This window comes from Pogoniulus pusillus, chromosome 14 (genome assembly GCF_015220805.1).
Source record: "Pogoniulus pusillus isolate bPogPus1 chromosome 14, bPogPus1.pri, whole genome shotgun sequence".
Taxonomy (NCBI): domain Eukaryota; kingdom Metazoa; phylum Chordata; class Aves; order Piciformes; family Lybiidae; genus Pogoniulus; species Pogoniulus pusillus.
Genome location: NC_087277.1, coordinates 26,365,272 through 26,389,276, shown reverse-complemented (window position 1 = coordinate 26,389,276; position 24,005 = coordinate 26,365,272). Strand labels below are relative to the sequence as shown.

Genomic DNA, 24,005 nt, shown 5'->3' with positions numbered 1-24,005 from the left:
CTACAGCAGAGATGCAGCCTGGCTGTGACAGTTGCTGGCCATTAGCACAGTGACAGAGGCAAGAACCTCGAGCACTGACAGAAAAGGCAGCATCAGCCTCCCACGATTCATCATCTCATCTGATTTTGAACACAGCATTAAGAGAACTGGATTGTTTCTAACATTGATTCGATTGCTGAGAACAGGCAGAGGAAGGAGAAAATAAGCATATTTACTATTTCAGTGTTTATGTTTGGGAAATTGAATTTACTTCCCTAGTAGCATTACCTGCTTTTAGTTTCACACTTGTAAATGCAGAGGCTGGCTGAGCTACAAAGCTCCAATGGAATTTTCAAGCAACAGCAGATCCTAATCTTGGCTTGAAGGAAAGCTGTGGTGTGAGCTGATTTAATGAGATATGTATGTGAGCTGGTTGAACCCTAAGTTTCCTCTTTCATTATTGCTTATGGAATCTCTGTCATTCTCCTGAATCTATCATCTTTTCTGAATGGATGGGGAAGAGATGCTTTAATTAACATAAGCATTTCTCACTCTTTGATACTTTTTGGCCAGAGGGATATCATGTTTTCTGTTTAGTACAACCATATGGCATCGTTTCAGTGACAGCCCCATTGCCAACTTTGCTTGGATTCAAGAGTTAGGATTTACTTATGCTGTAAGAAATGGGGTTACTGAACAGAGACTGATACCACTGGAGCCCTTGGAAGTTGCTTTCCAGGAGTGGCGTAAAGGGTTAACCCTTCTGGAGGAGTGGTCTTGACCCTGACTCCAGGCCCTCCTGACTTCTCCCCTGTGGTGGGTCCAACTCCAGGTGTGGTGATTATCCCACTCCTTCTTCCTGTCCAGCTCACTATAAAAACAGAGGAGCTGCCTGCTTTGGTCTCTCTTGCTCTGCCTCCCTGCTTGACAGCATCACCTGACAGCAGCATCACCTTCCTGTTCCTGCTACTCTTTTTTTTACCATGTAGCCATCAGTGCACGAGGTGGAAAACCTATTGCCATCTATCTGTTTATATATATATATATATATATTAAACCTTGTTTTCTCTTCCCTATTGTGATGGTTTGGGTGTTACCTGCCCCCACACACACTTTGGAAATCACCCAGACTAGACTCAGCCAGCTCTGGAAATTGACTGAAGCTTATATTTACAGCTTAGCACAATATAGAAGCAGACATTTACAGTATATGCAGTTACATACAGAAATAGACAAGGTAAAAGGTAATACAGAAACACAACAGCCCTCCCAGAAACCTGAGTCCCCAGGAGGGGCTCCCAACCTCACTTCTTCTACCTTCTCCCCACTACCTCTCAACCTTACCCCAGTCCCAAGGAAGAATGGAGGTTCGGCCAGGGGGTTAGGAAGCAAAGTGGATTAATCAGAGAAATGGCAGAGAGGCTACAGAGAGAAAGAAAAATGCTTCTCAGAGCTCCCCAGCAGAATTGACTTATCTATGTTTGGATTCTTGTTCTTATATCTCTCAGCAAGCCTATGGGTGAGGTAGACATCAGCCTTGTTTTCCTTTCACAGCCTGTAATCTAGTTGTTCTCACCAGAACAGTCTAGCTAGGCTCAAACTAGCACACCTGTACCTTTTTTGTAATTCCCCTACCTCAAATACCTTTCATTGTTAATGTTTTCTCTTTTAACTTCCAAGTCAAAGTGAGACTATTTATTTGGGTGTGTTTTACCTACCTCTCTACATCTAATTCCTCTTCTCTGAAAAAGGGGGGGAGGGGGGAAGGCATCCTATAAATTGTTATTGGTTCTATTACCTATATTTGAGTCTCTGGGAAATTTAAAGTAGAACTGAGACAAGTGGAATCAGAGACAACATCTTCCTGGCCCAGGGCAACACATGCTTAATGTTCAGAGTAGGACATGTTTAAACTTCAAACCCTCTCTCTTTGAGGGTTGCAGCAGCTCACAGGATGATTTGTCATGGAAACTGATACCTTATGCACAGACTTCTGGAGAGAAGAGCTGAGAAGACTCCCTCCAAAGCATCAGCTACCTAAATGCTTTTGTGCTTAATTAAAAGCTAATTAAATCTGAAAACAAGTCATATGTGTTGATTGATCATCATAGAATGGCTTAGGCTGACAAGGACCTCAGAGATCATTTACTCCAACCTCCTCGCCATGGGCAGGGAAGCCTCTCAACAAGACTCAGCTGCTCAAGGCTTTGAGCACCCCCAGGAGGAAGCATCCACAGCCTCCTGGGCAACCTATTCCAGAGTCTCACCACCCCTTGCACTGAAGAACTTCTTCCTAAGCTGTAAGTAAATGATTACACTGCAATTAATATGCTCTTGAAAAGACTCTTCCAGAAAAGTATAGGTTTCTCATAAAGCTTGGGTTTAAGTGGCAGTGGCAGCTGAAAGCATGAAAAGCAAAACCCTTGCCTAAAACCCCCTTTTTTATTTACAGCCTTTGAGGAAAAATGTCATTTCTTGATGCATCTTGCATACAAAGACTTTTATTGTGTTTGCACATTGCTTTGACTACACTTTTATGTCAAACACTAAATCTAAATTAAAGCTTTTGCTAAAAACCTTTGTCACCCATACTTACTATTTAAAAAACCACCACCAAACCCTTGCAATATAAGCTGGGGCAGAGTAATACAAAACAGAGAGATAAGATGTACTGGTAGCAAGTTGGTTTCTGACCAAGACATGTTATTTGTGTAATACTTTTAAAGCCCCAGGAAGTTAAGAGTCATAAATAAAGCCAAAAGAACTACCTGCAACTACTGTGTGTGGCCAAAAGCCTCTGTGAGGCATGCTCATGGAAGAGACTGGTGAACAAAGAGCATTTCCTACACAGAAATGAGAACTTGATCTGATGGGTTTGGGGGTTTTTGATGTTTCCTTTTTGTTCTGGTAAGAGAAATTGAAAGTCCTTTAGTTTTTCTGCCTCTCTGGGGCTATGTTCTGTGCTTATCCTCAAGCTTACTCTCTGTGAGGAGACGCTGAGGGAGCTGGAGTTGTTTAGCCTGGAGCCAATGGAATCCTGGCCTGGATTGGGAACAGTGTGGCCAGTGGGACAAGGGAGGTTATTCTGCCCCTGTGCTCAGCACTGCTCAGGCCACCCCTTGAGTTCTGGGCTCCTCCATTGCAGAGAGATGTTGAGGTGCTGGAAGGTGTCCACAAGAGGGCGACAAAGCTGTGAGGGGCCTGGAGCACAGCCCTGTGAGGAGAGGCTGAGGGAGCTGGGGGTGTGCAGCCTGCAGAAAAGGAGGCTCAGGGCAGAGCTCATTGCTGTCTACAACTACCTGAAGGGAGGCTGCAGCCAGGTGGGGTTGGTATCTTCTGCCAGGCACCCAGCAACAGAACAAGGGGACACAGTCTCAAGTTGTGCCAGGGGAGGTCTAGGCTGGATGTTAGGAGGAAGTTGTTGGCAGAGAGAGTGATTGGCATTGGAATGGGCTGCCCAGGGAGGTGATGGAGTCACTGTCCCTGGAGGTGCTGAAGACAAGGCTGCCATGGTCTGGTTGACTGGATAGGGCTGGGTGCTAGGTTGGACTAGATGATCTTGGAGGTCTCTTGACTCTATGATTCTGTAATGTCAGAATGCAACTGTTCACTTTGCAGGTGGTGAATGCTTTCCCAATTCATAGACTGAGAAAAGAGACATTCAAAAAGTCAAATTAATTTTAATTCTCAGGTTGCTTGTAGGACTTTCAGTTCCAAAATAGAGCTTGTGAGGATTGTTTGTGCTGGGACTGTGTGGTTTTGTTTGTGGGTTTTAATTCATCCTGTGTTTGGTTAATGACAGCATTAAGTCTTTTGTTTGTGGCCTGCTCCTGTTCCTTATCCTCATTTGCTGTTTGGTGACCTTTGCTTTTTCCCTACCTTTGCCAGTGTTTAAGACACTCAGTAAAATGCAAGATTAGATCCAGACCACCTGGGTGAGAAAATAGGCCTTGGCTAGCCCAGTCTGCAGTCCCAGGTCAGGTAAAGAGCTGAAGCTTGATGAGAGGTGGCAAGCTCAGATCACTGAAAGTAAAGGATGAGTGTACTGGAGCATAAATGGCACAATTTCTGTTTGAGCAGGGTAATTTCCAGCAGACAATGCCAAGCCAAGGCCCACAGTGCATTAGCTTTCCCTTGGTGCATGCCAGTGCAAGCCTTCGCTTGCCAGAGCCTTCCTGCTCCTGGCATGAAGCTGCTACTGCAAGGAGCCCTTGCTCAGGCAGAAGTTCTTTCACTCCACTCTATCAAACTGCTCTTTCTGGCAGAGGAAAGTCAGGCACTGAGTGCACAGGAGAAACTGCCAGTGCTAGACTTGTGCCTGCATTCCTCTTAACTGCTATTTCTCAGATCACTTCACTGCACCCTCTTGGTTCTCTCATGCTAGTTAGCATGGCAAGAAATGGCAGTTCCACAAAGCAAAGCAGAGAATGGCTTGCTTACATATCCACAGCCTCCAGTAACAGCCAGAACAGCCAGTTCATCTCCAGGCTGTAGGTAGGTGCATGCTCCAGACTGTTTTAGGGCAAGATTGAGGCTCTGCCCATACCTCTTCCTTGTCCTGCTTCCAGAGGGAACAGGGAGTGTGAACTGAAAAGAGGCTGCAATTCTCCCTGTCCTACTCCACCACCACCATGTCTGCTGGACATTCCATGAAGCATTCTCTGTCTTACAGTATCTTGACAGGTGCAAAGACAGAAAGGGCTGCAAAGCACATCTGATGTACAAAGCATCTCAAACCCTGATACCCTCCCACACAGGACACAGAAATGTTCACTACCAGAAGTGGACGCTACTGCTGAGCCCAGGGTGAGCTGACTTAAGGCTGATACTAACTTAAAAGCTATAGAAATATTAATCTCTTTCTCTTGAAAGTAAGATTTCAGTGGTACTGTAAGTAAAAAGCTTTATTCTGGTTCCTTAGAAATCAGCCATACCTCACCTTTAGAAGAAGCTAAAAGAGGTCAGGATGATTCCATTCCAGTATTTGGTGATTTGCATTTAGTAATTTCACAATAATATATTTCAAGGTGAAAAGGCAAATCTGACTTTGCAGGGTGCATGACAATGGATTCTTCATTTACAGTATAACAGGATCAGTCAGGGTTGGAAGGGATCTCAAGGATCATCTAGTTCCAACTCCCCTGCCATGGGCAGGAACACCTCACACTAGATCAGGCCTTCTAGAGCCTCATCCAGCATGGCCTTAAACACTTCCAGGAATGGGGTTTCCACCACCTTCCTGGGCAACTTGTTCCAGTGTCTCACGACTCCTGTGGTTAAGAACTTCTTCCTAACATCCACTCTGAATCTCCCCTCCTCTAGCTTGGATCCATTCCCCTTAGTCCTATCAGTACCTGACGCCCTTAAAAGTCCCTCACCATCTTTCTTGTAGGCCCTCTTCAGATGCTGGAAATCCACCGTAAGGACTCCTCAGAGCCTTCTCTTTTGTGTCTGAATATGCCTACAGGGACCATAATGCACAACACACCCAATGTTGAGTTACCATGGTATACTTAAAAGTCTGGAAGGGACCTCAAAAGATCATCTAGTCCAACCCCCTTTCAGTGCAGGATCACCAGCACCAGATCACACAGGATCCCTAAGAGCTGAAGCCAGGGTCAAAGTAACTGCAGAACAGTGTGCTCAGTATCAAGTAGCAATTCTTTTATAGTTCAAATTCTTTTCTAGTTTAGGAAAATAATGAAGTGAGCCTGATAAGCTGAGTCTTTCCCTTTATTTTGGGACAAAGGATCCATTTTTATTCAGGTGATTCTTACTCTCACATGTACATAGACACTTCTGAACACAGGAGAGTTTTCTCATCCTGAAATCACCTTTCCTGTTCAGCATGTACCCTCAAGTTACCACCTGCTTTGATAACCACTTTCACTCCCAGCAGCGTCCTGAACAGATGATTATCTCAGTCCAGGAAAACATAAATGCATAGTTTCAATGTGTGTCATTTTTCTTTTGCACAGCCAATGTGTGTTTACTTATGTCACACTCCAAACTTGTATTGTTTTCCCCTCTGTTATGCTCTTGGTCCATTCCAGCTCCATTTTACTGTCTCTTTAGCAGCACAGGTTTTGGTGGCATTTGCTGAATCACGCTGATTTAATCTGAATCGAAAGGTAGCAATGTCTTAGTCATAAGACACTACACATAACTGCTGGTATTAAAAGCTGCAACAACAATCTCAGTGTAAGAACTAAACCCATGACTGGAAAGGAAAATTCTGCATTCTCTTGGAGCATGAGCTGATTTCTCTTGAAGTTTCTGTTGAAACTGAGAGGCTAACTCCAGCATATAGGAAGATTTTGGAGTGAGTGCAGAGAAGGGCCATGAAAATGATCAGGGGGCTGGAGCACCTCTGCTACAAAAACAGACTGGGCAGCCTGGTCCAGTGCTTCATCACCCTCATTGTAAAGAAGTTTCTCCTCATGGTGAGGTGAAACCTTCTATGATCAAGCTCATATCCATTGTTATTTCTCTTTTTTCAGTGGGGCACAGTAATGAGATTGGCCACATCCACTTGACAGCCACCCCTCAGATATTTATAGGCATAGTTCAGCTGGAGGAACAGGCAAAGCTTTCTCTGGGCTGCCAGCAAAGGACAAGTCACTGGTTTACCTGGAGCAGCCACTTCATAAATGCACAACTGAAATATTCACCTACATATATACTTAGATGTATAATCTTGTCTCTAAGTGTTATATTAGCTGACTAATCAAGCAGATAACACTGACTTCTTTTTTTGCTTTGTCATGAAATTGCTTCCAAGGTGGCTTTAGGGAGGGAAAAAAAAGCCTCCCATAAGAGCACTACTAAATAAATCACAGGCAAATAGGCTGATTACATTTGACTGCACAAGTGATTGACAAATTACAGTGAAAATGCCTTATTAAACTTGCATCTACAAGTCTGCCCCCAGGCTGACCCAAGAGTCCTTTCATTTCAGCACAGAGCCATTACTTTGCCATCCAGTGCCATCCATTACCAAACTAAAATCACATGCACTTACAATTACATGCTCATTGAGAAGTGCAAGTGCACATCTAAATTACATGGCCAACATTGATATTGTCTTTCATAAATCTTTCATGTTCTCCTGAAACATATCTAGTAAAGAGAGTGTGGCCATTTGAGCTGGATTTCTAGCTCAGACATGAAAAGAATTCAGAACAGAGAAACTTAGAGGTGGAAGCTCTGAGTGGAGAAGTGAATATTGTAGGGACAGGTCATATAATGGCAACAATGGATAAGCTAATATAATTTCACTGGAGCATCAAGAGCTTTGTGTCTGGAAGCACAGCTTGGACCTGCCCCTTGCTGCTTCTGCTGCACCTGCTGCTGTCTTCCCACCACCACCACCACTGTTTTGGCTGCTGCTGTTTTTGCTTCTTCGCCACGGCTTGACCCCTTCCCCATCTTCCTTAAGGTTATTCTGTTCCTGTAGTAGTTTACTCTCCTTATGATGCTGTATTTAAACTATAAGAAATACAATTTCATTTTCCCCTGACTTTCCAGAAATCTGTGTTGTAGTGAATTTAGTCTACTGGGGGAGGGATCCACCCTAACCCAGGAGAGGGAGTAACTACAACTGGGTGGCTTTCTGCCTTAGGAGCACAAGCACTATATCAAAGAAAAAAGAAAGGAATGAATCTCTCTGATTAATTCACCAAGTTTGGCTGGCAATAAAGCCTTGAACATTTTGCTGTGTATAATCTCTCTTGGCTAGGCCTGTCATTGGCTCTTCTAATTAGTTATTGTTCATATCAGGTGTCTGAAAGAACATGAGATTATCATCAAGCAATGTAAGAACACACACAGTAGCAAATGAAGCAGAAGTTTCCAGCAGGGTAATTACTAGCACCAGGCAAACTGGGAGGCAATTGTTGAAGCGGAAAAAAAACCACTAGCTTATGTTTCATTTCCTACAGTCAGAAGCAGGATTCCTTCTAGGCATAAGCAAAGTTGCTTAAGACAGCAGGTTGTTGAGATCTGTGAAGTGGCTGCAGTCCAGTGCTCCCTCTGCTTAAGCCAGCCCGCAGGAGAACTGGCCTCACTGCTGCTGTTGGCATTGCCAACTCGGGGGTGGCAGCGTGGGAGGTGATAACTATCCCTGCTGAGACAGCCAGTGCCTCAAAGAACTGCCATTACCAGCCCTAATATTCCCATCTTCCCAGCAGGCCCAGAAGCAACAAGCTTTCAAAGTATCAGGCACACTCTATATCTTTTCTCTTGCCCTATTTCTGCTCCTGCCCCTTCTCTTTCCCTTCTATATTAAAAGGAGCAGCCTAGTGAGAATTAGTCTGATTTGGCTATTGGAAAAGGTTGACATGAAAATGGGGTGTAACTGTTTCACATGAGAATCTTGTGAGAATAAATGATGGGTCAGAAGAAACCTGATATGTCTGAGTACAAATTAACTCAGGAGAAGGTACTTCGAGCCAGATTTTAAGTGGCACCAAGTGGGTTGGGGAGTATGCAGATGTGAGTATGCAGCAGTATCTGCAGAAACAAGGTGACAGTGCATCAGGTGCAAACAGCTCAGGAAACTGACAGATGATGTGTTATGAGAGAAGGCTGTTGGAGCATGAAAGACGTTGAGGTCCTGAAGATTGTCCAGAGATGAGCAGTGAGGGGCTTTGAAGGGCATCATATGAGGAGCAGTGGAGAGAGCTGGGGTCACTTAGTCTGGAGAAGACAAGGCTAAGGAAAGATCTTACTGCTCTCTACAACTACCTGAAAGGAGGTTGAAGTGAGGCTGCTGTTGGTCCCTTCTCCCAAATAACTACTGATAAGATGAGAGGAAATGGGCTTAAGTTGTGACAGGAGAGGATGAGGTTGGACATTTGGAAGAAAATCTTTACTGAGAGAGTGGTGAGGTGTTGGAACAGACTGCCCATAGAGGTAGTGATGTCTCCATCCCTGGAGGTGTTCCAGAGGTGGTGCTTCAGGATATAGTTTAGTGGTTATGTTTGGACTCAACGATCTTAAAGGTCTTTTAAAACCTTGTTTCTCTTATTCTATGATCAACGTATGTTCTGCTTTCAGCTAGGGTAGAATTAATTATCTTCCTTGTAGCTGGCACAGTGTTGTGTTTTGGACTTAGTATGAGAATAATATTGATAACAGACTGACATTTTAGTTGTTTAAGCACTGTTCAGTTTCCCATGCTCTGCCAGTGAGCAGGTGCACAAGAAGCTGGGAAGAAACATGGCCAGGACAGCTGGAGGAATATTTCATACCATAGTACAGAAACTGGAGGAGCTGGCTGGGAGAGGTGTATTGCTGCTTAGACACCAGTCAGTGGGTAGTGAGCAATTGTCTGCCTGGGGTTTTATTTCTATCTCCTTTTGTTATATTCATTCTAATTACTGTTATTGTTAGTATTGCAATCACTAGAATTTATTATGGCTATTATTGCATTGCATTTTATTTTACTTACTAAATTATTCTTATATAAACTTCACAAGTTGTACTGGTTTCTCCAGCTCTCTTCTCCATCCCATTAGGAGTGGTGAGGGGTGAGTGAGCAGCTTCATGATGCTGAGTTGCCAAGTGGGGTTAAACCATGGTGATATATTAGTCTTTGTTTCAGGGTATGTGCTAGTTTGAGCCTAGCTGGGATATTTTGGTGAGAAGAATTAGATTATAGGCTGTGAAAAGGAAACAATGGTGATGCCTACTGCACTCATAGGCTTGCTGAGATGGATAAAAACAAGAACATAAATACAGATAAGGGAGTTGCTCTTGGACTCTGGCTGCATGCACTTGTCCCTTCTCTCCCTAACTCACTGTCTAACTAAGCTGTTTGCTTTCTAATCCCCCTGGCTGATTCTCCAAACTCACCTTGCACATAAGGCAAAGTCTGGGATAAAGTAGAGGGGTGAAAAGAAGGTGGAAGGGTGGTTGGGAGCCCCTCCTGGGGACTCTGGTTTCTGGGAGGGCTGTTGTGTTCCTGTATTACCTTTTTAACTTGTCTATTTCTGTCTATACCTGTATCTACTGTAAATATCTGCCTGTCTCTTGTGCTAAGCTGTAAACACAAAGCTCCATTCTTTAACTTCCAGCTTGGCTGAGTCTAGTCTGGGTGATTTTCTTAAGTATGAGGGGGCAGGTAACACCCAAACCATCGCAGGGTAAGTATTCATCTCTCCACACCTGGCTGAAGGAAAACAAAGGTCAGAGGTGGCAGCAAAGAAAAAAACCAAAATCCTTGGTGGAATAAGATAAAATTGAAAGGAATAATAAAAAGTCTTTCTATCCAGTAGTCCAGGATGTAAATTTTAACACTGGATATTAATAATTAAGTGCTTACTGATTAAATTCTTGGTGTTTTCATAACGCAGTCACAGTATCACCAAGGTTGGAAGAGACCTCACAGATCATCAAGTCCAACCCTTTACCACACAGCTCAAGGCTAGACCATGGCACCAAGTGCCACGTCCAATCCTGCCTTGAACAGCTCCAGGGACGGCGACTCCACCACCTCCCCAGGCAGCCCATTCCAGTGTCCAATGACTCTCTCAGGGAAGAACTTTCTCCTCACCTCCAGCCTAAATTTCCCCTGGCATAGCCTGAGGCTGTGTCCTCTTGTTCTGGTGCTGGCCACCTGAGAGAAGAGAGCAACCTCCTCCTGGCCACAACCTCCCCTCAGGTAGTTGTAGACAGCAATAAGGTCACCCCTGAGCCTCCTCTTCTCCAGGCTAACCAATCCCAGCTCCCTCAGCCTCTCCTCGTAGGGCTGTGCTCAAGGCCTCTCCCCAGCCTTGTCGCCCTTCTCTGGACACGCTCAAGCATCTCAATGTCCCTCCTAAACTGGGGGGGCCCAGAACTGAACACAGCACTCAAGGTGTGGTCTAACCAGTGCAGAGTACAGGGGCAGAATGACCTCCCTGCTCCTGCTGGCCACACCATTCCTGATGCAGGCCAGGATGCCACTGGCTCTCTTGGCCACCTGGGCACACTGCTGGCTCATGTTCAGGTGGGTATCAATCAGCACCCCCAGATCCCTCTCTGTCTGGCTGCTCTCCAGCCACTCGGACCCCAGCCTGCATCTCTGCATGGGGTTGTTGTGGCCAAAGTGCAGCACCAGCACTTGGAGCTATTGAACCCCATCCCCTTGGACTCTGCCCATCTGTCCAGGCGGTCAAGGTCCTGCTGCAGAGCCCTTCTGCCCTCCAACTCAGTCACAGGCTTGATGTTACCTATCGACTCTGAACAGCTGGAGGCAGTTGCTAGGTGCTATGGAATGCTAAACCAAACAAAATGATCAAGGAAAAAAAAGGATTTGGGTTTTTTTTTTTTTGGTGAATGATGTTACTAGAAGCGTTGTGACTACCTAGCAAAGAAGCACCAGGGAGTGGTGCTGCCCCTGTGGCTGTCAGGGGGGCGTTGTCATGGCTGGGTTTGATGGCATGCTGTGAGGAAAGAAAGGCAAATAGGGTTTCATTTCCAAACCATGCCAGGGAGGCAGCTGGCACGAATGAAAAACCAGTGTCCATCCTGCGCTCTGCCAGAGCCACGTAGCTGGCTGTTGCAGCTGGGCAGATAGGCGAGGGCTGCGCTCTTGGCAGCTTCCCCAGGCCTGGAGAGGTTTCTCTTTTCTTTCTGGATGAGTTGTGGAGACCTCACGGTTGTTTCCAAAGCAATTCCGCTGTAGGGCTCATGACCCCACAGCTGGAGGGACGGAGGAGTCGCTCCAAGGAATACAAACGCCACCACCGCCATTTCCACTCTCCCTCCGTCCTGACACAGGAGGGCCCTCGAAGGCCTGACGGTCCCATTCCCGCCCCAGCCGCTGGCGGCGCGACCGTTAGCTGCAGGCGGCCGCGGCCAGTACCGCGGCGCGAAGTCCAGGCCGGGCCGGCGGTTAGCGCTTGGGCTGCCGCGCTCGGGATCCCTCGGCCTGAAGGAGGGTCGGAGGGGCAGCCGGGTGGCAAGGGGAAGGGGCCGCCGAGGGCTGCTAGGTGCCGCGCAGAAGGGGGTAGGCTTTGTTTGTCTGTGGGAGTAGTCGCCTTCAGGGGTGCCGAGCGAACCAGTGCTCGGCCACTGCGGGCTAGGGGGGGTGGTCAGTTTCAGGTCATTCATAGCCTGCTGGCCTCAGGGGATTCTTCACGAAAAAAGGTGTTAATTTTCCTTAATGGGTCTGGAAAGAGTCTTCCGGGGAACGTTTCTTTTCGTTCCTTTTAAGCTGCCTGCTGTGTCAGATTGCACTGGGTCGAAAGGGACCCTCAAAGGTCATCTTGTCCAACCCCAGTTTGTCCACTCACTCGGGACACCTCCAGCTACATCAGGCTGCCCAGGGTCACATCCAGTATCAGTATCACAGTATTATCAGGGTTGGAAGAGACCTCACAGATCAAGTCCAACCCTTTACCACAATTCTCAAGGCTAGACCATGGCACCAAGTGCCACGTCCAATCCTGCCTTGAACAGCTCCAGTCTGACTTTGAATGTCTTCAGGTACAGGGCCTCAATCACATCGCTGGGCAACCTGTTCCTGTATTTTACCACTTTCATTGTAAATGTGCAATTCATTGAAGAGCTTGAAGAAAGAAAAGGGCTGACAAAAGTCCTGCCGATCCTGTTTGCTACTGCAGAAAGCTTGCTTTCTGGTGGGCAGGTTGGAGTAACCAGTGAGAAGAAACATGGTCTTTGTGAGGAGCAAGCCTTGGGTTGCAGGAGGTTCTCCAGCAACATCAGTCTCTCATGGAAATGGTCTATTTGTCAGCTGTTAAAAGCTGATCTTTCTCCACTCTTCTCGATGCTAGTCAAATAGAATGCTGTATGAATCCAGAAGGTTGGGCTGTACAACTAAGAGATCTTTTCTAGCCTGCTCTTTCAGCATAAAGGAGGAGGAAATGGAGTTGTTACAACACTGCATTTGCTTTCACTGCTGCCCAAACTCCCCTCCTCTTTGGCGTTCCCTTCTGGTTTGCTTGCTTTGGGATTGTATGGTTTCTTTGCCTCCTCAGGGAAATTTGGTGGGTGGGCACGGAGGGGCAAAGTCTCGTTGTGCTATCACCTGAAGCTATCTTGCTTTCATCATCATGAGTGCTGTGCTCTAGAAGCTAACCAGCCTCTTGAACAGCTTCTCTTGCTTTTAAAAGGCGTGGATAACATTTGCTCCCTGAGCAGGGAGGAAAACTTGCCTTTTTAGTTTCCCACTGCAGACATTTAGTGTCTAGTATAAACATGATTTAAACAAGTGGTCTGAATTTGGATAGAATTAAACGCATCTTCTATAGCAGTCATCTCAGGTCACGCCCTGGCAGGAATTTTCATTGTTACTTTTCAACTACAGCTTTCAGTCTTTCATTTTTAAGATTAAAAGGTAGGAAAATCAAGGAATCAAAGCAGAAGTAGTTTGGTTTTTTTTTTCCCTACATCTGGCTCAACTGATCTAATTCAGGTAGCAACCATTTAACAGTTAGTTTCTAGACCTGAAGATGTTTAGATTGGAAAACCAAGGAATCAGAGCAGAAGTAGTTTGGGTTTTTTCCCTACATCTGGCTCAACTGATCTAATTCAGATAGTAACCATTTACCAGTTAGTTTCTAGACCTGAAGATGGTTAGATTGGAAAACCAAGGAATCAGAGCAGAAGTAGTTTGGTTTGGTTTTTTTTCCCTACATCTGGCTCAACTGATCTAATTCAGATAGCAACCATTTACCAGTTAGTTTCTAGACCTGAAGATGTTTAGATTGGAAAACCAAGGAATCAGAGCAGAAGTAGTTTGGGTTTTTTCCCTACATCTGGCTCAACTGATCTAATTCAGATAGTAACCATTTACCAGTTAGTTTCTAGACCTGAAGATGGTTAGATTGGAAAACCAAGGAATCAGAGCAGAAGTAGTTTGGTTTGTTTTTTTTTCCCTACATCTGGCTCAACTGATCTAATTCAGGTAGCAACCATTTAACAGTTAGTTTCTAGACCTGAAGATGTTTAGATTGGAAAACCAAGGAATCAGAGCAGAAGTAGTTTGGTTTTTTTCCCCTACATGTGGCTCAACCGATCTAATTCAAATAGTAACCATTTACCAGTTAGTTTCTAGACCTGAAGATGTTTAGATTGGCTGTGTTGCAAAACTGTTACTTGAGTATACTAGAAGTCCAAGTGTACAGGTTCAGAAGATTATAACACAGTAAATTGTCAGAGGATTTTTAAGTTTATTTTTGTTGGGTTTTTTAATGCACAAACCAGCTGAAATAGAATATTTTAGATAGCCTAGCTTCTCTTTACCATGCTGGAATTGGATAATAATCTCTATAGTTATAAGTCTGGCTTTTGTCTTCAAGAAAAGACTGGATGAGGCACTTAGTGCCATGGTCTAGTTGATTGGTTAGGGCTGGGTGCTAGGTTGGACTGGCTGATCTTGGAGGTCTCTTCCAACCTGGATGATTCTATGACTATGACTATAATTTTCTTTTAACCCTTGTTGTCATTATAGCAATTACACCATTGTATTGTTAAGTCTCTTAGAGAAACCAGAATTTCAGTGCCATTACTATTGTGCTGCCTGTTGTTTCTGCTATTATTTTTCTCTAAAAGCAGCTGAAGTTCCTTCAGATCATGAAATTTCCCAGTCAGCAATGGAGATGGGAGTGAGAAGAGTTAAAGTATAGATATTACAAGTAAAGATTTTACAACTAGTGGTTTGCTTACAGTGGGAGATTGGGCAGCCCAGCACCACTTTGGCAGCTTAGCATTTTTCGTTGGTTCTGTGGCAGCTGAACTGAGTGGGAAGATTCAAAACTGTATTAGTTTAACCAAAGTGGGCATTAAAAAAAAACCAGTTAAGCAGGTTAATGTAGATAAATAGATATCAAAGTAATTCTTGTGCAGCCAACAGACTGTAGAGGCTGCACAAAACTGTTCAGTTTTTACCATTGCACATCCCCATCTCCTTTCTTCAAATATACAGAGGAAAAAAAAGTCTTTTTGAGAAGAAACTTAGGTAGCTTAATTGGAAAGAAAAATGAGAGGCAAGTTGTGAGTCTGTCTTAATGCAAATCTTATCTGGCGTATTCTGCCATCTAAGCAAACTTCTATGTTAGGCCTTGCTGCTTCTCCCTGGCAGATACTAAAATGCAACTAACAAGTGGTAGCCTGCTCTGCTCATACATGTGTATGTGAAACTCAATGTTCTGTATTGATTTCTGCTGCTTTTTAAAAGCTTGTCGCTTCAAAATGTTAAAGAAACCTACGACGTTTACTGGTAAATCCCTTCAGCCAGCACGACCTGTGCATCATCTGCCTTTGAAACAAGGTGAGTGGCACAGCCAAAGCTCCAGTGGCTTTTAAGGGATAGCAAGGACATGTAAGGTGACTTGGACTTTGTAAAAAGTGATTTGTAATAGGTTAGACTAAGCTGAATTTAAACTACATTTGCTTTATACCAAACTCTTTGGTGGTGTTCTTCTGGTTTGCCATCTAAAATTCTGGCTTCAGAAAGCTGGAACAGACTTGCCTATTAAATTTGGATTTTTGGAGTGGTCGACTCCTTATACTGAAATGTAATACAGACTATTGTTTAGACTTTATTTCAAGTACAGTATACTGCACCATACCATTCTTACCGTCATTTTTTCACTGTGAGAGTGATGGAATACTGGCACAGACTGCCCAGGGAGGTCATGGAATCTCCTCTAGAGATACTCAAAACCTGCCTCCATGTGTTCCTGTGTGGTCTACTGTAGGTGATCCTGCTCTGGCAGGGGGGTTGGACTGGATGATCTTTTGATGTCCCTGCCAGTCCCTGATATTCTGTGATTCTGTGAGCTGCCCTTTGTTTAAAACAAACAATCAAAGCCTAAGAAAAACATCTGTCAGTATTTGTCAGGTGTGTATATTTTCTTTGTGATTTAAATCTCTGCATGCCTTCAAGATTACAACTGTTGTTATTGTTAAGTTGGATGTTTCTGGTGGCTGGAGAAGCTGTGCCAGCAGTGATGATCTGCACAGTAGCTAAATGACATGATAAATTTGCATGTCCTCTGAAATTCGGGAAAGAAATTGGCAAATGGGCTAATAGAAGTTTAGAGCCGGTGTAATCTCTTCACAGTTGGAGTTCAGTAACGTTCCTGTGGCAGCTATGACAAAGTAAAAATGTGGAGTCTATTTATTTGTTCTCAATGTTTTCTCTCCCCACCATCAGCCATCTGCTTGGACTTTCCGACTGAACTGCCCAGCAGTACGGAAGTGTGTTTGCCCAGTGAAGTTGACCAGGTGAGTACTGAATAGTAGACGACAGAGTCGCTTGTGCTATCAATGGGAGATCAGCTGATCTCTTATGTTACCAAATCAGAATTAAACTCTGTTTCCAGTGAGGAATGTCCTTGAATCCTTAAGTGGTAAACCGTCACTGTTGGAAGTGTTTAAAAAGAAGGAGTTTCAGGAATACCTTTCTCTGATAGTTGTGTGCACTGAAAACCAGGAGTTACTTCTTTAAGAGTCTTACAGAAGTCTGTATGGTCTTTCTTTGCTGAATTTAAGACCTATTTTAAAGTTCCAAGTGCACGTGTTGCATCTTTTGCTTAATATATGTAAAAGACAACATTAGAAATAATTATATTTTAATTTCTGTTTTAATTTTGTAGCACAGGCACACATTAGCCTGAGCTAGCAAACTTCACAAAAGTAGATAATTAAACAGTTCCAGTGCCTTCCATAGCTCTATTTCATTGACTCTGCTAGACCAGGCAATAAGTGGGCCTTAGCATTCAGAAAAAAACAGAAGCACTCTGGTGTTTTATTGCCAGAAAGAACTAGATTTAGACATAGTATTATATGTCTGTCAAAGTTGAAATTGTAGCTGTTTGCTGCAAAGTGACGTTTGTAGGGTTCCAGCTGGAAAGCTTAATAATGTTTCATAGTCTGGATAATAATATTTCATAGTCTGGATTTGATTTTTTTTTTGTTGATGCTGAGCTGAGAAAGGCTTTGAGTGTCTCCATCAGTCAGTGTCAGCTTCAATTTACTACTACTTAACTACCATTGTAAAATGATACTGAGCTTCAGAAACACATGCCCTATTTGAGCGATATTCTTTATAGATGGATTCCACTCTTTATAGATGGACTTATGTGTAAGAGTATTGTTGGGAGAGGTGATTCTCAAGTGTTGGACCAAAACCTAAGCATACTGGAACTCATGTCAGTATAAAGCAGTTGGCAGGATGATGTAATGGGAGACAGTGCAGGAAGAAATGTGAAAATACTGCAGTGATACTGTCTGGCCCATTGCTATAAATCCTGCCTTATCTTGCACATCCTTTTCTGGTGGATCCAAGAATGAGTTAAATCCTTGTTTGTACTTGGAAAGAACCTTTGGGTAGTTAAGACTTGCAGTGAAGTTGAACATCACAAAACAATTACAATTGCTCTGTGTTAACTTCATCCTCTGGAATGTCTATATTTTTTCAGACTTTTTCCCTCAGAAGTTTTAGATAAATGTGGTGAAGATGACTAAATTTCAAGTACAGAAAGTGGAAGTGTGAGCAGGATGGATAACATCCCAGAATTGCTTTGCCAGTTTGCAATTTGTGGTGTTAGGGCACCGTGAGAGCTGATGGTGCAGTTAGAGTACAAAGTGTTAACTGCTGTCTCTCTCCAGGAATTAGGGTCTTTCCAGCTTTCACCAAATGCTTCCCAAAATGTTCAGGTCTTTCTGCTCCACCCCCTCTCACCTAGTCTGTCTCAGGATGGGATTAAAGCTTCTCAACCAAACCTGTGGAGCCTTTTGGGAACCAAGATAAAGCATTAAGAGTAAACTGCTTTCCTGCTTTTCCAAAACACTAACTTCAGGGCTTCGGCAGCTGCCAGGCATTCAGTGTGACAGTGTAGAGGTTGTCTCTTGCTGCTGCTGAAACCTTTTACTAAGTGAGAGAATCCGTGTCTCACTTTGGGTCTTAAGGAGAGACCTTCCTGCTATTATTATTCCCCAGTGTAGCAGCTTCTGTCTGTGTTCTGTAGAGATAAGTGAAAAGAAGGTGATATTTTTGTTCTTAAAAACTAGCAATAGCAATGTAAAATCCTGTGTAAAAAGGTTGCTGTCCCAAATGTCCTGTCCTATACTGCTCTGTCCTTTATTGTATGTAAGCAAGAGCAGCAAACATCCTAGAGGTTCAAATTCAGATTCCTCAGGCATTTTACCAGTATTCTGCAGTTGTTTTGCAGGACCTTCATCTTTCAAGTCAAGAGATGCATCAGCTGGTAGAAATAGCTTCAGACCTAATTCTTATTTTGTGCAAGATAGTTGTTTTTCAGACTGTTCTTATGCTGTAAAAAAGACAGTGATTCAGTTTAAGGAATGGAAAAAAAACCAAGCAGAACTCAAGTTTTCTTTGTGCACAGAAAGTATTAATTCTTCAAAATCCTGGTGACTGGTGAAAGCAAAATTGCTAACTGAAACTGCCCTGCATTTGTTATTTTCAACCAAGAACCCCCAAAACATACACCCTTGTTTTAATATACTTCAAGGAAAGAAGCTTCTTAACTTAATTTTGTAAAGTATATATTGAAAGTTTAACTGTTTTCTCCCTGGTTTAGTTATCTGAAATGACTGAAGTGGAGAACTTATCTGAAGCTATGATGCCTTGTCAACCAAACCAGCATGAATCAGAAGCAAAAAAAGGTAAAATACTGCATGGAGTTCTGTGTCAGAATTGTATTTTCTGGATTGAAGACAGCTGAACTGTGTGGTTTTTCTGAGAGTTTGACTTCCTTCTATACCACAGTTTGGGAGCAATATGAAGCCTTTCTGGTTTTCACATAACACTCAAGAAAGTGTAAAACTTGGCTATAACTGAGGTGGAAAACTTCCATTGGTAGACTTGCTTGCCTATAAGGGTATACCTCTTTTTTGTTTGTTTGTTGGTTTCTCCTGGAGAAAAAACAAAACAAGAAAAAAACCCAAGCCCTGAGCACTAAAAAAATTATCTATGTAGAGTCCTGTTTTTGTGTAAGTTGCTTCTGTGTCTAAGTACAGATTTGAATTTCATCCTTTAGCCTGTTTCAGAGGTCAGTCACAGCATACAGACTATTACCTGCAGCCAGTTTAAGAATTTAACTTCCTACTTTTACTAAAGTGCTTCTGAAATGCTGATTTTCTGATGATTAGAAATCACTTAATTCTTTGGTGATTAATCCTGGACAGTTTGTTCATGTGTCAACATGTCTGTAAGGTTTGCTCCTTATGCTTTCCTTTCTCTGTTTCCTGTCACTGGGTGCTCAGAAAGCGTATTTTTTTTTTCTCATGGGTTGGTAGTTTAAGTAAACCAAAATTTGGGGTTTTTTTTTCCCCATTAAGGGATAATCTCAGATTCCAAACATTCTTACAGTCCTCTGCACTGCTTTCTGCCTGAGTATATTTTCTTGAACGTTTCACAGGAACTGTGACCATGATTCAGTTTAGGTCATCAGTTTATTGACTCAGTTTGTTTTGTTAATGTCTTCCTGTAATCAGGCATCAAGAATCTGTCAGTAATCTCCAGTCCTTGAGTAATCTCTGGATCTTTGGTTCATTCTGTTGTGCTTAGAACTCAAATTACTTACTTGAAAGTGAATATTCCCTATATCCCATATTTGTTTATTCTTGATCTTGGTAAGTAGAATAATTTTCTGTTCTTTGGATCTGGTTTGATGTCAGGCTTCTCAAGTTCTGTCTGATTGGTGGTGGCTTTCTGATCCTTTCTCATTGATTCTCCTTGTAGTCTGTGGAGGCTGTTATGTTCTACAGGATCTTCCATGGCTTCTCATCTGATCATTCTCATGTAAGACAGCACTTTGGGTGTTTTTTAGTGGTTAATTGCTCTGTGATTCCTACCTGAGTCTACTTCATATTTGTCTATAATGTCAAACTTACTCCGTCATTTGTTTTCAAAGAGCTTTTGGTTTCTTTGCTGATGTAATCCTTTCCTTCAGAGTAAGGCAACTTCAGAGGTCATGTTGTTCAGCTTCTGCCTACAAATAAGTATCTTTCTAACCCACTCTCTTCCATCACACTGTGAAATTTCCACTGGATCTCCATTTTTATCTCCAGCTGCCCCTTAAATTCTAGATAGCTGTTCAGTGGTAATATGCCCTCAGTTATCTGTCTCTACAGTTACTTAGTTCTACACCCACTGACCCGTCCAGCTATCAAAGCTGGACTCTCCGATTCAGAGAGAATGATGTTGTGTGGGACTCTGTCAAAGGCCTTGGGAAGTTGTCTTCTTTGCATGTCAAGCAAGTGAAAAAAAAAGCTAAAGCTGTAAGTTTGCAAGTGTGCTTCTGTTCTTTAAACTTTACTTTTAAAATTTATCCTCATGCCTTCTCAGAATTTTAGCTGTTACTACTAACATATATGGTCAAAAGCAATTCATAGCTTACTTTGTGGCTTCACTTATCAACAGCCCAGGAGGCAAAAAGTGTAGTCCTTCAGCTGATTCTGCAACAGTCTTACAAGGAGGCTCATCGTTCCTAAAGAAATAAACCAAGGACCAGAGATAAAGTTTGTCCCTCCTTCATGTATCCCTCTTGTTTCTGCTCTTGTTTAAGATGATTATTGTAAATTACTGATAATGGTAGATATATAATATCTGAGGTCATGCTAGGGAATAGATAGCAGTACAAACTCAAATGGTAATATGCACATTCTAAGCAAAGCTCTTGATTACTGCTGATGTAGTGTAAACCCCTGAAAACTGTTGAATTTGTATTACCCCATTTGACAGTTTACATGCAGCAGATCTCATAATTACTTTTAGCTCTTGGAAAAACATGAACTTAATAGTTTCAAGGATAGAGACACTCAGGTTTTTGTTATCTGTCCCAAGGAAACATATGCTACTTCGGTGTGAGTTAAACAGATTTTCTTCTGGGCTTTCAACACCAGTTTGTGGTGTTTCTGTTATTTAGAACAAGATACAGGGAGTTTGTCTGTAATTTAAGTTTTGATTCATAGAATGGTTTGGGTTGGAGAGGACCTCCAAAGGTCATCTAGTCCAACTCCCCTGCAGAAAGCAGGGATATCCTCCACTAGATCAAGTTGCTCAGAGCCATGTCAAGACTGACCTTGAGTATCTCCAGGGATAGGGCCTCAATTATGTCCCTGGGCAGCCTATTCCAGTGCTCCACCACCCTCATGATAAAGAACTTGTTCCTAACATCCAATCTCAATTCACCTGGTTTTGTTATTTTGTATGAAAACAACAAACCCTTATTAGCATGGAATACTTCTCCACGTTTACTGTCAGTTTAGTGTTGTTCAAGTGAAATGCTTTGTAGTTCACTACACATTGTCCTGATGCAAGGTAAGATTTAACTTCCTGTTGTTTTAATATTCCACATACAGCCTTCCCACCCTTTGATAAAATAAACTACTCAGTTCTCTGAATTCCCAACCTTAATGTCCTCACAATGCTGAACTTAGTAATTTTGTGTGTTTACAGAAAGGATCAAATACAGCAGAGATTTCCTTCTGAAACTTTCAAATGTTTCTCTCTCTCAGAAGAAGCCAGAGTTTCTTTCTGACCATCCAGTTGTACTTGAAAAGCCAGTAAGTGCATTTTTCATATTAAGTGCAGCTATAAAATCAGTCTTGGAGGTTTTGACAACCCATTTGATGAGGAACATTTTTTCTTCCAACTAGCCTGCCAAATTGATAAAACCTTCAAAACCAGTCTGTCAAGTTCAGCTCTGTTGCTTTTGTACTTAACTTCCCCAGTTGGTATTTGGCATTTTACCATGGCAAGTACCATAGAAAGGAAAAGACTTCTTTTTCCCCTTTCATTTTCAGGAAAAAAAAAATCAGGTATGTTTCCAAATGCAAAGTCAGTATGAAATCATAAAGCTTTCCACAGTGAAATCACAGTGCATAGGTTTGGTGTTCTATGTGAATTCCATCTCTGTCTTTTTAAAAGAAAAGTACAATCTGGAAACATTTGTGGCTGGGTGAAGGTCTAATTGAGTTGTCCATGCATCAGTGTTCACTTCAAAACTGTTAATTAGCCTGATGCGGTTTGTGTTGCTGTTATCTCTGGTCTGTGTTGTTGGGGAGGAATGAATAGAGGTAAAAGATAAACTTGAAGGATGTGCACAAGTGCCACTTGGGCCTTTGAGCTATACTTCATGTGCAAAGAGGAAAAAAAACTCCTAGTGGTTCCCACACCAAGGCTGTGAGGACGTCCTTGGGCATAAACATTAGAACATCAAATTGGGCTACGTCCTAGGCTGGTTTTGAGACTGTCAGGGTGTAGTTCTAGCAAGAGAATTCATTTCCTGGAGAACTATGGCTATTCTGTAGGCTAAAATTTGAGAATAGTTTTAAACTTTCTAGATGTATATTCTTTGCAAAATGGAAGTTGAACTAGTGTGTAACAGTTGGCCTTCCCACAGCTTGTTTGTACATCTTTGCCTGCAGATAGGGGGGGTCCAAATAATGAATTTCCTAACTTTTTCCCCACCTCTCTTCCTGTTGGCTGAGTTTCAAAGGATAAATTCTAATAATACATACACTGTCATCTGGTTATGTTCTTAGGTAGAAGTGGAATCAGTGGGTGAAGAATTCCAAAAGACATGGCTGAATTGTAAATTATGTAGGTAGAGGAAGAGGACAGTAAAAACTGCTGCAAGCCAAGATGGATTGCATGTGTTTTAAGAGATTGATTTGGGGCTGGAGGATCTGATGTCATAAATGTAGCCAGTTATATAGTCTTGGAAGTAAGAGTATCTCTCTGTTTCTGAGGACTGCTTTCCAAGTCTTTCCACTGCTTTATGTTAGCTGTATGTGTGTAAGGCTCCACTTGCACATGCCAGTTTATCATAAAGATTCACAAAACCAAACTACTAACTGTGCGTGGAGTAGGAAAAGGTTATAAGCAGGCTGATGAAAATTTCATTGAAATCCTAACTGCAGTGATGTTTGTTTGTTTGTTTGTTTGTTTTGCAGGAAAAGAGAAAGCCTTTTACTGACATATGTAAGAAGTGACAGTTTGGAAGATGAGAACTTGATCAATGAAGGAGCTACACATGATGTAGATCTTCCAAGATTTTTGATGACACTTTAATGCCTGCAGGTGAAAGCAGGACCACGTGAAGCTTACAGAAATGCTGTTTCTTCCTGGAGTGGGCTGAGTGCTTTAATATGTATTACCACCTTAGGGATTATATTTACAGTGAGAATAAATAATTCTACATTTTGCTGTGAGAGAATTTTGCCCTTATTTTCTGTGTTTGACCATAGATTTAAACCCAGTACTTGACTGCGATGTTTTGCTTGCTACCTTCCCTTTGCATTTTCCTTTCTTAGCAGTAATAATGGCTATGTCAAATCTCAGGTGTCTTAAGGTATGTGTTCCTCTAGCTTTTGTGTGTGTTTGGTAGGGGGTTTTATTGTTCTTTTCTTCCTTTTTCTTTTCCCAAACACTTGACTTGGTTTCTAAGGCCAGGCTTGATGTGGCTCTGGGCAACCTGATCTAGTTGAGGATGTCTCAGCTTACTGCAGCGGGGTTGAACGAGATGACCTTTAAAGGTCCCTCCCAACCCAATGCATCGTGTGATCTTTTTGCTCTGCATGTGATGAAGGCAATTTTCTGTGTGTGGCTCTTAAAACTGGTAAGTGAAACTTTTCAAACCTCTTCTTGTGTGTGATTCATCCTGTGTCTGTGTTTGATGGTAAACACACAAAGGAAGATAATGCTTAAAAGGACATATGACCCTTCTAGAACTTCCTCCGACACCTAAATGGCAAAGTTCAAAAGCAGGTTATTTAAAGAACAATTTTAGCAGAGTTTTCCAGTGCAAAGGAAAAATGTCCAAAACCTCAGTGTAGTGCTTTCACTTAAGGAATTACCCTGCAGAAAGTGTCACATGTCACTGTATTTCCTTTGTCACTAGATCAGTAGTGACAAAAGAAGACAGGCTGTACACTAGACTGATGATTTGGTGTAGCAATAAAGGTCAGCCAGATCTTCAGGAGTATGAATAGAGAGGAAACCTTTTAAACTTCCATTGACCTGTCTTTTGTGAGTGTAATGT

General features: G+C 42.7%; 1 protein-coding gene across 1 annotated transcript; it reads left to right on the top strand.

The window, feature by feature from the left end:
• Positions 1-912: 912 nt before the first annotated feature.
• Positions 913-23,180, top strand: C14H8orf88 (chromosome 14 C8orf88 homolog). Its single transcript, XM_064153987.1, has 6 exons — positions 913-983; positions 15,164-15,256; positions 16,145-16,215; positions 18,537-18,621; positions 21,419-21,525; positions 22,918-23,180. The coding sequence occupies exons 2-6, from the start codon at positions 15,178-15,180 to the stop codon at positions 22,954-22,956; spliced, it is 381 nt and encodes a 126-aa protein (XP_064010057.1). The 5' UTR covers positions 913-983; positions 15,164-15,177; the 3' UTR covers positions 22,957-23,180.
• The last annotated feature ends 825 nt before the right edge of the window (positions 23,181-24,005 follow it).